The sequence below is a fragment of the Athene noctua genome, chromosome 3, assembly GCF_965140245.1.
Source record: "Athene noctua chromosome 3, bAthNoc1.hap1.1, whole genome shotgun sequence".
Taxonomy (NCBI): Eukaryota; Metazoa; Chordata; class Aves; order Strigiformes; family Strigidae; genus Athene; species Athene noctua.
Window position 1 is genome coordinate 36672425 of NC_134039.1, and position 11338 is coordinate 36683762.

General features: G+C 40.3%; 1 protein-coding gene across 3 annotated transcripts in view; it reads left to right on the forward strand.

Annotated features, from left to right (window-relative positions):
• The window catches only part of TMCC3 (transmembrane and coiled-coil domain family 3), a 148030-nt gene extending 141853 nt beyond the window's left edge, over positions 1-6177 (forward strand). For all 3 annotated transcript variants that reach the window (XM_074902736.1, XM_074902737.1, XM_074902735.1), the window contains exon 4: positions 46-6177. In XM_074902736.1, coding sequence (XP_074758837.1) covers positions 46-348 — 303 coding nt within the window. In that variant the 3' untranslated portion in view covers positions 349-6177. The remainder of the gene's footprint in view (positions 1-45) is intronic.
• Positions 6178-11338: the final 5161 nt, after the last annotated feature.

The window sequence follows — 11338 nt, forward strand, 5'->3', positions numbered from 1 at the left end:
GTGTATGGAAATACAATTGTGCTAATTCTTGTTTTCTGTCTTTAGGAAGCTTTGGAATCATGCCAGACCCGGGTTTCAAAGCTGGAGCTCCATCAGCAAGAACAGCAAGCACAGCAGTCTGAAACAGTTAATGCCAAAGTGCTCCTGGGGAAGTGTATAAATGTTATCTTGGCCTTCATGACTGTCATCTTAGTATGCGTTTCTACTATTGCAAAGTTCATTGCTCCTATGATGAAGAGCCGTTTTCATATCATCTGCACTTTTTTTGCAGTGACGCTGCTGGCAATATTTTGTAAAAACTGGGATCATATTATATGTGCCATAGAAAGGATGATTATACCAAGATGAAGCTGCTGGTCTGGCTGCTTTCTTTTTCCTTATTTTTTTTTTTCTTTCCCTCCCTGTTTTTTAAGTGCTGTGTGTATACAAATTATTTTTTTGTCAGTTTAAATGTGCTGACTGGATGGAGAAGGCTACAAAGACTTTTGGACTTTAAGGTGTAAATACATAAATGCAGTCACTTGCCTGTTCAATCTGATTGTGTCTAACTGGCTATGTCTCTGATGAGCTGCTTGCTTATGTCAGTCTTCTGCCTTAATCCAGTGGGTTTCCCACTTTACAAACCCACACCCACAAAAGATGGTGTGGTGCTCTGGGAGGGATCCGAGCAACTGCAAGTGTCAGGTGTGCTTTTTACTAGACTGGAATGCAAAGAGAGTGATCAGGAGGGAGTGCACCATAATGTGTATCAGCCCTGTCAGACTAATAAATTAATTTTCTCTCTGAATCCAGCTAGAATGATAAGCCAAATTATGAAGTCATATGTGTTAATAGATCTTGACTCTAGATTAATGGGTATCTGTATATGGGGTTTCTAGTTTTCAGGACCAGCAAAACTTGATGCTTCTGCTAGTAACCTTTTGCACGGAGTGTTTATTGTTTGTAAATTAGACTAGTGATGATTACTGACCACAGTTAGTAGTTGTTCTATCCTGGCACTGTTCCTTATCACATTTGGGAAACACATAAATGTGGCATAAGACTTTCAGAGATGAACGGAATTGAATGACAAGATCTCCAGGCCACTTTGTAAAGTAGTAAAGAAGCCTGTAAGAGGTGGGTAAGTCGTCATGCAGACCAAAGCTCTCTCTCGCTTCAAGACCTGCAATCTGCAAAGGGAAGAAATACATGGAAAGGCAACACTTATCAGCCTTTGTTAGCACTAAATTGTTGTGGTGCTCTAACTGAATGCAAAGCAGAGAGGTGGAGGGACTCAGGGTACAGTGGATTTTGTTCTTGTGTCAGATTAAGGAATGTGGAAGAAGCATGAGGGAACAGCTTCTTAGGGGAGCACGGGGTTAAACTTCTGTAAATATACAAACACTGTGTAGACTCTCTTGACAAACATTCCTAAAAAAATATATATTAGCGTACAGTACCACTGCTAGGAGACAGGGTTAGTTTTGCTTTCTTACTGGAATTTATGCAAAAAAAATTTACCTGAAATCTGCTTGGCTTTCAGCCATGATGTAAAACAAGATCTTTAATTAAAAAAAACCAACAAAACAAACCACCACAACCAGAATTCTCCTCCACTCCATTAATGAAAAAAGACAGTGTCTCCAGTTATTTGATGTTCAGTATTACTTACTTCAAAAATAATTGTCATGACAGATTTTCTTTAAGTTGCAATATTTGTTATGCTGGTTTTATGGGGGAGGGGTGGCGGGGGGAAGGGGATTACTCCATGTGTGTATTTGTTTTAATCAAGTGCAATAGTTGGTGTAGAAATTCAGAAGACCTTATTCTGAGGAAAGGGGGTGGGAGAGGGAAGGCAGTGGATGAACTTTGACGTTTTATCATGATTGAATTAACAGTGAATACAGTTTTTGTGGCTTCAGGGACTGAAGGAAGGGCAGAACTAACTGCATAAATAATGATATGACTCAGCATTTAGAAAATTCAATTAAAAATCATTGAAGAATACTTTATATGTGCTATGTCCTTGAACAGAGAAATCAGGAAGGATTGTGCTGGCTCACAGGCACCGGAACTGGATCAGATCAGGCACACCCATGTTATCCTAACCCAGCCCTGCCTCATCTTCAGAGGAAGGTGGAGTGAAAAACAAAAGTCCTGCTGAGAGGCACATGCCTTTATAAAGCCCCATTACCAGTTGGTTTATTCCTGGCTCTGTCAGGAAGAATTATTAGATAGATAGATAGATAGATAGATACATTCTTCTTTCCCTTAATGTTTTGGGGGTTTTTTTTCTGCTTTGCCTTTACCCCTGTATTCCTGGGATGCCCTGAACAAGGAAAGAGGTATTGTGTCACATATAAAACTTCTGTGTCTTAATTGCCGCATTAAGGGGAGACCTTTCTTCTTATTGTCTCTTAACCCATTTCAGCACTGTACATGTGCATGGCAACAGGCCCTTGTCCCCACCTTCCAAGTGTCTGTCCTTAGCCTCCTTTACAGACAGCTAATAAGCTGGGGGGGTTGCTTCCACCAGTGCAGCTCATAAACTTATTTGCACAGGAAAGTCCCTTCCACAATGTTAAAAAGATTTAAAGTATAAAAGTAACAGCTCTTTCCTGGCCTTTACGTCACAAGAAAGGGTTTTCCTTGGTTTATTTTTATGACCTTTTGATGTGTCCTGAGATCCTCTTGGTGTTTTCCACTGTTTTCATATAATTTGTTCCTATCTTCATTTTTGAAAAGGCGTTTAATGTCTTTTTATAGTCTGTACTTTCCATTTCTTTAGCCAATGAGTATGGTTCTACTCAGAGTCCTTTCCCTTTTGAAGTTTTTTCCTAAATTCTACCACCCATTTTACTAATCAGCCCTGTGACTTTTTTATTTGGGCCTCATTTCCATAGGCCACAAGATTATACAGCCATGACAAAAAAAAACAACCAAACAACAAACAAAACCAGGAGTCTGGTACTGATCCTCAGAAAGCTGTAACTCTTCATGGTGTTTTCTTGCCATCTTTTTTTATGATCTCTATTCTTCTATTCAGTTCGCAGAGCCACCTTCTGGTTTGGCCACTTGAGAAAACACTGTTTGTCTAGCACTTTGTCAAAGGGGTTCAGAAGGGTACGTGTGCAAGAAAGGAATACCACATGTTAATAATTTTTACATAAGAAAAACTCCTTTACCTGTTGCATGGTTATATGCTTAAAGAGATAATCCTCCCAGTGCTAGTGTATGTAGTTAAAAATGTAATGTCAGGTAGTCTCAAGGTCAGGCAGGAAAAATATGTCATTTTTCTTATAACAAAGGAAGTTGGTATTATATGACCTGGGGATTTGAAGGCTTATGCTCCAAGGTCATCTTATTACAATTCTGGAAGATGACCTCAGTGCAAAATGAAGATAGAACATAAAATCAATGGGCTCACGAAAGATTGCTGGCTGTCTTGATAAAATGTGACTGGGTCCAAATTGGAAACAGAAGGGTCTTGTGTTTCCATATTGACTTTGATCTGGCAGAGAACACAGGAAAAGCTGTAAAGGCTGCAGAATTCTGCTCATGCAAATAAAAACAGCCCTAATTGGTAAATGGGCACAGTACTTCTGTAGGTTGTTTTCCCTGCTTGATTTAAATCACTGGAGGATGTGACATGCATCAAGAAATTAAAAAAAGATGTGAAGGGCAAAAGCCTGCTCTTGGGTGAAACTGCTATAGTTTTGCAGAGTAAGGCTGCAGCACCCAGAGCTCTGCCAAGTGGAAGGCCACCCAGAGCGGGGGAGGGAGAGGTCTCCTGTCCTGACTTCACCCTCCCAGTTCTTACCTTGTGCTGACACTGGTGTGTGGTGCAGTCTTACATACGCCATGTTAGCTCACTAATCTGGAAGAAAAGCCTAGCGGGACAGGTGGTTAGTTCTCCACAGCTAGAGACTTAAAGCCTGATGGAACAGTCTCACGAGTGTGAAGCGGGGACAAAAAGGGAGATGAGCCTTTTTCTTTCTTGCCGCAATGAATCATTAGCTGCCCTGCAAACTGCGCTCTAGGCAGCATCCCTGCAGAATGATGGGGCAGCTTCAGCATAGAAAGGATTCTCCTAGCTTTTGCCTACAGGGAACAGGTACAAGCAGCACCAGGATATGGTGGTAGAGGCTCACCAGCTCTGTCTGTACCCAGGACCAAGAGCAGGCTGGTGGCTGGGCTGGCCGAGACTGGCACTCAGGCTGCTATCTTTGGTATCGGCATCACTTCCACTGCTTTGGCGGGGATTATATGAGCGTACCTATCTGGCCTGCAGTCAGCTCTGCTGGCTGTGGAAGTGTGCCTAGGCCATCCCAAACAGTTGCAAGACCGCTCTCAAGGAAAACTTTGTTCAGCTTCTCAATCTATTAACCATATTCTGTCAGGATACTCTTTGCTTTTATGTTCTCATACAGCACACTAGACATTCTTAGTGTACTCCTTACACTTACTCATCATGAGCCTCTCAAACACTCCCACTCAACAAAAAGTTGCCAGACAGTGCCTTTTCTGCTTGGTGCTGCCTGGTAGTCAATTATTTCACTCCACTTTTTCAGCTGGAGAACTACTGTCAAGCCCTCCCGTTAGTTGTTAATACCTGTTCTATACGTTTTTGGCAGCCTTTTTGCTCAGAGTTTCCTGAAGATGTAGTTCCTCAATGAAGGTTAGCACAGTTTTCTTGGTCTCTCCCATTTCAGCATTCAGGTCTAAATTAGGTTTCCTCTAAAACTTGAATAATGGGTTCCTCCCCTAGCTTCAACTATAACTCTGTTATTGTTGAACGTCCAATTAGTCACTGACAGCACTGAATGAGACCCAGTTTAAATTCCTTCTGCTTTATGTTATATGTGTTCAAGCAACTTCTAATTTTACTGCGCTCCTGTGATGTCTACTTGTTCTGAATTCTTAGAGAAGCACTATCAAATCTGACTCATTTTGAGTTTAATATCGAAATGCTTGTGTTACGCAGTGCCTCTGCTGCAGGACCATCGCATATAGGTCCGATATCTGCACTACATGAAGGATATTTAAAAGCCAATGGTTTTCTTTGAACAAATCATGACTGCTTATCTGGGGAATAGAAATTCATTGGCTGAAGGTGATTTGCTGCAGGCAAGATATATGATCCACTGACTAGAAGTTGAAGCTAGACAAATATAGTATAAGCATAAGCTTCAGTTTTTTAATCATAAGAGTTACAAGCTAATTTTTAGCTACTGAATAACGTAAGGACTCCAACATTTGAAGTTAAAGTTGAATGCTGCTGTTCAAAGAGGGATGAGTTCAGGCTTATGTTTGATACAAAGACAACTGCGTAATCACGGGTAGTGCTTTCTGGAGTTAAAATCAATGAACAAGAAATTATTTGCGAAGAAAAAAAACCCACAGAAGTTTGTGGTTCATTTAGGTGGTATGGAAACCAGTTCTGGAAACTATGACCCTTTTCACTGTGATACAGACATTTTACTTCTGGATTCAATGGTACAACAGAAGGTGAACACATATTAATGTAATTAAACACTTTAATTTGGATAACAGAATTTAATCACTTCTGAAAGTCCATCTAGGAATAGCAATCAGGCAGGTTTATTGTCCTCTTTCTCTTTTTTAATCAAGCAAATATTTATCTGCTTTTTTCATTTACCATCATGCAAGAATGTGGCCTTTAATTAATTATATTGCTCCCTTTTAAAATGCAAGAGATTATAAAAGGCTTGTTTTCAGATAAAGTTTGAATGGTCTCTTTGATGCTGAGTAGAATCCAGCAGAAAAAAATCAGATAATTTTACATTACAGCAGTAAAAACTTAAGAAAAGTTTAATTTTAGTTAATGGAATTGCTTGTTTTCCCTGAAAAAGCAAATTCAGATGTTGCTGTATATAAAGACTGCATGAGGACTAGTCAAACTATCTTGTATGGTTGATTTGCTGTATGTTTTGCATATTAAGTTGTACTGTTGTTGGACAGTTTTGCACAAAGTCACCTTTCTTTTTTCCCAGGGAACCTGGGTCTGGTAGTATGGAGGTGTACCAAAAATTGTCTGTTTTATTGACTAAAGTTAATTGTCTCAGTATGTGATCTACAACGTTTCTCATACCATTTTTTGTGCAGCACCGTGGAAAGATGCAACTACAAAACTGTAATTTTTGGATATTTTGTTGTGTATTCATGACAGCCTCTAAGGTGCCATTAACATTTTTAAAAATAAAAATATTTACATTTATTTGATGATGAATATTGTTTCTTAACTTACTATCTGATCACTCAAACACCTATCAGTTTTTCTTTGTCAGTAACAAAGTTATTCTATTGAGCATAAGCCCCAGCTTTAAAAATACCGATGAAACTGAGCATTCTGCTCTGCCGCAGTTTTGACCAAAACTGGTAATTTTCATTTTCTTTACAGCTATGACATGGCAAAACTGCAAACATCAAATGAGGTATCATCATTGCTCTTCTCCAAATGTGATGCTGTCATGCCAAACAGTTTGACTCACTTTGGATTTTTTTTTTTTTTTAATTAATTAGAAACCTAAGCTGAATTTTTACATTATTGTCAGAAATCTTGGTCACATGTGTCAAATACTGACATGCCTAATAGTTAACATAGCTGACATAAAGCAAAACATTTTCATTTATTTTTCACAAAGCAGAGGTCTTGTCAGCTGGCACTGGCAGCCATTGGGAATGATGCTATTTTTATATCAAGAACAGAGTAGAAACAGTGCGGTAACAGCATGTTGCTTTGCAGTCATGCTGTACTTCCTCTTTCCTCGTATTCGAGGAAATGGCATACAGCGGCTCCCATGTCACCTGCAGACTTTCCAAGGTCTTGTTGTGCAGAGTTTCACGTGGGTGCCTGGAACTCAGTCTCTGTTAAGGCTAACTCCGTTCACAAACAGCAGGTTCCCCCCCACTCCCAGCAGATAACTTTCGCCTGCTTCTGGCATGGGCTGAATAACCCCTGCTAACACACTGGCAAATCAGACATAAAAAAAGACATCTTACTCATCATCACTTCTCTCAGTTTGTAACTCTCGCTTTGAAGAGTGCATAACACACCCTGGTAACTGTTTTAGCACCCCAAAATAGAAAGGCAGAGAGGAAAATACAATGGTGCTGTTAACAGAAAGAGAAGTGTCACTCCCAGCCAAGCAGTGGTCACTACGCAGTGTTAGCAATCACCAGCTGAGACAAACAACCCTTACCAGCAGCGTACACTGAAAATACTTCGTGTTGGTGCTCCCAATACCTCCGAGAACCAAAGTTGTACGAATGTGCCAGAAACTGGCTGGAGGCATCCAAGACTTCATCTGCTACCACACTACAACTCATTTTGCAACATGAAAACCTGCTTTGAACTAGCTAGTTCAGACACTGCTAGCTAGTGCGGTTTAAACATGGTGGTAAATGCTTCCTGGATGTGTGTGTGACATTGATCTACTTGTGCTACGAAGAGTACCGCAATCAAACAGCAGGTTCAGCTGCCCATGGCAAATAGCATGGAGTAGATGTAATTGAAAGGAGAAATTTCCATTCTGTATCCTCCTCAGTTCCTGTTTGGACTGTTGCCTTAGGTGACAACTCATTCATTTTGTGAAGTTACCTAGTGGATCGATGCTACGTTACCTTTTCTGTGCAGCCTACCAGATTCAGACAGCAGTAAATCGGAGAGGCTGAGCTCCCCTGCCTTAGGACAAGCTTGAAGATGGCCAGCGCTAAGCTGCTGAAAGCCGCAGACACACTTTTGACAGAAACTTTAGAAACTGAGCTTGCATTCGAATGTAGTTGTGATCCCTTCAGTTGCTGAGTGTGTGGTTCTACCTGTCTGTGTTTGTCAATCTGGAAAATCTCTTTAGTTAATGTGGCTAGAATGGAGTCAATCTAATGGAAGTGAAAGCAAATCAGGACTGAAGCCTGAAATATATGAGAACAATATGCATAAATGTAAAATCTCCTTGTAGCCCAATCAATTCCCTCTGTTTTTCTGTTGAATACCATTTTAACAAGTTGGTACTGGTCTGGGAAACATCCTTTTTCCTCATTGCCACAGACACATGGTTAAAAGGGAAGGACGCAGAAGGTCGGTATTATAAGTACAAGATGCTTTATGTATGTACGTGCTGAACAAATAGAGAACACGCCTCTCTGATCAGCAGTCACATACAACACCTTTGCCCAAGTAATGCCTTCATAAACTGCCTCAGGCTTTATATCTACTGATGTCCTATGTGCTAAAAATTACATTCCAGCCTTACTGAGCTCAATGGTAAAAACCCCTCTTAGTTTAACCAGGGAAGACTCTTCTTACAGCACTATGGCACTTAAAAGCAATTCGTCTTCTGATTTTGCAATGCCAGAAATATTATTCTTCTCAGGCACTCTGCACACAGCAATGTATGGTTTTAATTCTCCACCACAAATAGCACACTAGTCAGTCACAGGCATCTCTGCTGCAATTGTATGAGATGATGAAACTATTTGGATGCTTTCAGGCTCTGTGGGCTCAAAGGCTGAACAGAGCATGTACTCTCAGCACCAATTTCCCCACTTGGGCTCTATCCTGCTAGGTTGGATTCAGGTCAAGGTGACATAAACTAAGCATAGATTAAACTACAGATAGGACCAGCAGCATGTGTGTATAACAGCAAAACCCTTCTCTAAAGATATGCCCACTGGGCAACAGGAGCTTGAGGATTTCTCTAACCTAGCAACTATTTTCAGCTTGCTCAACTGAGGCAGCAAGGAAGTCTACATGAGCTTTCAAACTCATCAAGACATTTCCTGACCATTCTTACACAGTATTTTCCTCCAAAGTGTTTAGCTGCAAAATGCATTGAAATATTTTCCTGGGCTTCTCTATACATTTTATATATTAAATATATTTTACAGCTCTCTCTATGTTGCTTTCTTTGTGTGAGGATGAACCTTGCTGCTCTGTGAAATGCTGATCTACCCAGAACTAATATGACATTTAAAGATACATCAATAATCTCTAGTACTGTTAACCAAAAACCTTGAGGTCTCTGTATAAAATCTCTTTACTTTTACTTGAGCCCCATGGTGAATTTAAATAGTGTATCTTAAAGTGACCTTACTTTTTTGTAAAATAAACTACGGTAGCTGAATTTCTATTTCTACAAAAACACTGTGTTGTGGAAGATGTTTCAAAAAGGGGAATTTGTCACTGTTGAAATAATCCAACATATTATACCTGCTCCCTTTGGGTACTGACTTAATTAGAAGAGTAAGACTGACATAAGAAAGAGAAAACAAGTAAACAAACCCCAGTATGTGTTTCCTCTCGATCCTCAACAGGATGGCTTCTTTTCTTTTTCTTTCTTTCTTTTTTTTTTTTTTTTAAATTCATCTTCTAATATTTATAGACTTTATTCTGTAGCTGTTTCTCCCTCTTGCTCTCCAGGCTCATCTCTTGATTGACCTGCTTCTCTCTCTGCTGTGTCCATAAGCCCCACATACCTGCTTTCTATTCTGCCCTGCGTACCATCTTTCTAGTCCTCCTTCCTTCAACCATCTCGTCCTTGTACTCTTGAACTCCATCTTGTCTGTTGCTTTTTCTCTCTCTTTCCTTGTTATCTACCAGATTCCCAGGTCTAGCCCATCTGAGTCACTACAGCAGCTCTATTTTTAAAGCAAGCAGAGGTATGAGCAGGTTTTCAGCACTGCTTCTCACATTGCTGTGGGACATGGATAGAGATGGTCACTGTGACAAAGAGCATCATTACCACCCATACTTCAAAAATGTTAGCTATCAGGTGATTAACTAGAATTACCTGACACAGTGGGCCTTAGAGGGAAACAAGTACCCTTTTTTGATCAATGTGAAAAACACGGAGGCAAAAATAAAGTAACATAATTTCCACCATCTTGAGTCATCCTTTTAGAACAAGATTCCACACTGGAAATGATTACACAAAAATTGCACCATTACTCAAATTAGCTGGCAAGAGACACCCAACCCTATCTGTTGATTTTAGTTACCTAAATAATTTTAGATTTTCTAATTTTTCTTGCTATGTCCCCCACAATGCTCACATTGAGCCACCTAGATTCTTGACATCACGTTTTCCAATAGATTATAGCTGTGTAATCCTGATGTGAAAAGACATTAATAGAACCAAAAAACGAATCTGTGCCACACTACCATTCCTGTTAATGAGGATATACAGGGGAGGAAAACTTCTGTTCGATCTTAGTTAGCATTAATATTTGTAGAGCTGATACGGAAAAAAAAATATAATTTAAAAGTGAGCAAATCCGGTATAGAAATGAGTCAGGTATGCAAATTCATAACACTATTTTAAAATTTTTTTTTTGCATTGTAAAGCTGTGTAGAACTACAGTTTGGGGTTTTTTTCTTCATCAAAATTAAATTTTAGTTAATTTTTGAAGGTGAACTTTTAAGTTGTTGTAACTCATTTCAGTACAGGTATACATTGATATTTATTGACTAGATTGTTGATATTTAACTTGTAATATTGCAAAGGTATTGGCCACAAGCACAACATTCATGTAAAACTGTACAGCAACAGCAGTCTGTATAGTCAGGCTTCCAGTGATGTACTGAGCTCTTGGCATTGTAGCTATGGAAGTGGCTGTAAAACGTTTTAGACAACTTCTTATTAACTGAGTTGACAACCCCCCCTAGGGGAGCTAACTGTACTAACTGTAATTAGATCTCTGCAAAACGACTGGCAAATGTAACATTTGGCCCTTTTTTTCTTTTTCCTTGAGGATATGTGTGTGTCATCAGTAATATCCACCTTCTAATATACTAATTGAAGCCAATTTTAATCCTTATTAAAGGATTGCTAATCGTATTAGGGGAGTGTCGATAGCGGTCTGGATGATCATTCTCCCGCTCTAGTCGAAGAGATTTTAGAGAGAAATTGAGGAAGTTTACGACAAGATCACGTTTACAGTGTTTCGGCTGCTTTCACAGCTGATTTCTGTCAGAAAACAGCGTCCGGTGCCAAGTAAGTGGCAAGTGCTGTGTAAGCCCGAGCGTTCGGCTTGGCATTAGCAACTGGACCACAGCTCCTCAGTACGGCTGCACACAAAGCATAAGGCACACGTTTGCCCTCAGGGAGGAGGCGTTAGGCTGTCAGCAGAAGAAACGCCACCTGCACCGGCGCGCTTTCGTTTCCGTCAGCGCCGCGAGGTCTCCCGTTTTCCCCTCTCCTTCCGGAGCGAAACGGCAGCGGCCGGCTCAGAACTTCGTGAATCCGGTGCAGAAGCTTAAAGCTGCTATACAAACCCCACAGTTAAACACGCGACGTGCACCGGGGGAGGCGGCTTTGCTGCGGCAGCCCGCCGCCGGCAG